Here is a 3362-nt window from a genome sequence, read left to right as displayed (position 1 = left end):
GTTTATGTTTTTATATTTATTGTTTCAGCATAAAACTTTGTTAGAAAGGTGAAGTCAATTTGGTTTTCTTCACATATAAACACACACACAGGCACTGAGGGTTTGAATATTGAGTTTAATATTGAGGAATGAAACAGTTTTAAATAGTTCCTCTAATACAGTATGGCAGCTCATTGTGTGTCTGTTATTAGATCAGACAGACTATTTTCTGCATGCGGTTAGAAGTGTTCAGAAGGGGACCAGAGGGGCAGCTTTGGTTATAGGGTACTGGACTCCAGTCACAGTCAGTTCATCACAGGAGAGAGCTTGATATATCATCGCATGAAGGTATGTAGCTAGTCCGACCTTCACCTGAGAGAGAGAGAGAGAGAGAGAGAGAGAGAGATTGATTGATTTATATGTGATCTCTTCCATGTAAAACTCTGTTCACATTGATAGCGACCTAAACACATTCATTTTCCATGACACAGCAAACATATTTCTCCGGGTTCTGCTACAGTGACCGTTGCAGAGATTTGAGTGTCCAGCAACGCTACAAAGTTGAGAAAAGTTTTCTCTTATACAGATTCAGAGAAACTTTATACAGTATTTTACCTTTCAGAGAGGATGGAAAAATTACTGGACACATCGCACCCATTTAGGACACACAGCCACAGCCGGCTTGTTGATTTTAGAAACATACAAATTGTGCCGAAAGTATTTCAGTGATTAAAACATCAAGCTCAAAATCCATAAAAACAATACAAAACACTCATTTACCTTGACCACATAGTTTGTTCCTGCCACAGTCTGATACTTATAGGTTTTAGGAATGAAAACATCAAAACTGACTCCAGCCTGCTTCTTTACCTGAATAAACAAATGCACATTTTATATTAATCTATATAATTATTATTATTATTTAAAAAAAATATTTCGTTTTTTGGTCTCTAGGGAGTTACGTCTATCATTCAGATATCAGAAAACTCATGTAAAAAGTGAAAAGTAAAAAGTTCTTTTAAAAATAGCAACAAATAATTTCCCTAACACATTTCACAGCACCAAAATAGATCATTTTACTAGACTGTGTTTTAACAAAATCTGCATTTACTAAATGAGTGATTTTCTGTCTCCTACCTCAATGCAGATGTTCTCCACCTCTTCAGTGACAGGCTCCTCTGTGCTCCATCCTCCATTTTTTAGCTTCGGTGTGGTCATTGTGCTGGTGATCAAAGTCAGGATGAAATAAACTGTATTATCAGGCAGTTTGTCTCACAGATTGATTCTGATCCACTATTTATGCAGCCAAAATCGCATGACATCAGTCGTCATTGTAATTCCATGTGATCACATCAAAGGTGCTGAATGAATAGGTGGTGTTGTGAAATATTCAAAAACTGTTATTTCTTCTGTGGAACAGAATAGATATTCTAAAGAACATTGGGAACAAGCTGAACCAACATTGGTGCCCCTTGACTTCCATTGTATGTACAAAAAACATAACTGACACATTTGATAAAATATGTTCCACAGAAGAATGAGTCACACAACTTTGAAACGACATGAGTGTGACAGAATTGTTATTTGTGAATGAACTATACCTTTAAAATTGACCCACAGAAGCATTTTTTTTTTTGTGTGAGCAAAACACAGAGCAATGTTTAACAGTTTAGAGAATCTGAGATAACATGTTTTATATTTGAATATTTTGTAAAATGTAATTTATTCCTGTGATAAAAGCTGAAAGTTCAGTTTTCAAAGAATTGATGAATAAGAAAATAAAGCAAATTGAAAATAATCAGTATCTTCTACAGATCATACATTTATAGAGTAAGAAAAGAAAAACATTCAAAAATGCTTTTTTTTTTTTTTTTTTTACAGATACAGTATGTGTGCGGATCATTTGATTATGTCTTGTCACTTAAATGTCATTATCAAATACAAATCTGGTTTTCATGATCTCTCTGTCAACAGTAGCGCTACACTCTTAAAAATAAAGGTTCTTTATTGGCATTGATGGTTCATGAAGAAACTTTAACATCCATGAACCTTTCTATTCTTAAAAAGTTATTTATAGTGGAAAAATGTTCTTTAGATTTTTTTAAATGTTCTTCACTCTAAAAGAAGGTTCTTCAAAGAACTGTTGCCTGAACAAAAATAATTTAGTTCTTCTATTTGGCATTACTGTAAAAAAAAATTAAAAAAAAGAAATTTTTTTTTGGAAGTTTTATTTTTAAGAGTACAAGATGTTATAATTTGAGAAATGTTTCAGATGCTCCAGAAACCATTCTACGCTGATTTGCTGATCAAGAAGCATTTATTATTATTATCCATGTTGAAAACATTTGTGTAATTTTTTATTTTTTTTCAGGATTCTTTGATAAAAAGAAAGTTCAGAAGAACAGCATTTATCTGAAATAGAGATTGTTGGGAAAAGTAGTTTTTACTGGAAAAACTTGTTTTGAAAGCAGAGTTCTTCTCAAAGTTGTAAGTGTTTGAGTCTCACCGTCATAATAATGTGCGGGAAAGAAACTCTGAACCTTATAACTCCATTTAATTTCATTGTCATCACTTCATTTTGTAGAAATTATTTACACTGATGACTATGTTGTTGTTACCGTAGAATACACGTGACAGCGGAAGTTAATTTACACTAATTGATACTTCAGATTTTTGAACACAGAAGTGTGATAAAGACCTATACTTTTATTTATTTTTATAAGTGGCCCAATTTAGTCTCAAGTAGTATTGAAACAGTTTACTAACAAGTATACCACTACTAGTACATTGATATTACTTATAAAGTATACTTAAAATATCAACTTGAAGTATATGTTTATATATAATTTTATATGTAATTTTTGGTAATTTTCAGAGGTTGGTGTGGAACTTCATCACTTATCCTGGTGGTCTCAGTATCTCCACTTGGTGTTTGTGAGTTTTGAATCACTGCAGACTGTTTTAATGTTGTTGTATCAGTTTCTGGCCAGCAAAAGTTCTTGATTGCTTACAAAGATAAGTTAGGAATTTGATACTGTCAAATCAATCCAAGTGGCCAGACACGCGTAATTAATATCTCAAAGTGTCTTCTATGTCTCTGTGCGTGTCATTCCTATATATATATAAAAAAAAAAAATACAATACTAATGCATTATTAATATTCAAGGTATACATTTTATCAGATCATGAAATCATGACCTTGCCTTTGCTCTACTGTTTGAGCAACAGGAACACTATAAACTATTCAAAAGCATAAATCTGTCATCCAAAGACATTTAAAAAGAAATGGCACATACACTGAAAAAAATGATTCATTGACTAGTTGAATTTACTAAAATAAATTATGTTAATTGGACGTTGAACTAAGTTCAGCTTAATGCATT

At 32.2% G+C, this 3362-nt stretch overlaps 1 protein-coding gene across 1 annotated transcript; it reads right to left on the bottom strand.

Annotated features, from left to right (window-relative positions):
• Positions 1–228: 228 nt before the first annotated feature.
• LOC311293780 (cystatin-B-like) lies at positions 229–1197 on the bottom strand (the record flags this gene model as incomplete). The annotated part of the gene is made up of 3 exons (XM_084414266.1): positions 229–351; positions 760–849; positions 1117–1197. 3 exons carry the CDS (start codon positions 1195–1197, stop codon positions 229–231), a joined length of 294 nt encoding a protein of 97 aa, XP_084270392.1.
• Positions 1198–3362: the final 2165 nt, after the last annotated feature.

This window comes from Rutilus rutilus, assembly GCF_951802725.1.
Source record: "Rutilus rutilus genome assembly, chromosome: 7".
Taxonomy (NCBI): Eukaryota; Metazoa; Chordata; class Actinopteri; order Cypriniformes; family Leuciscidae; genus Rutilus; species Rutilus rutilus.
Note: the sequence above shows the minus strand (reverse complement) of the source record. Positions and strands in the feature narration are given on the sequence as shown.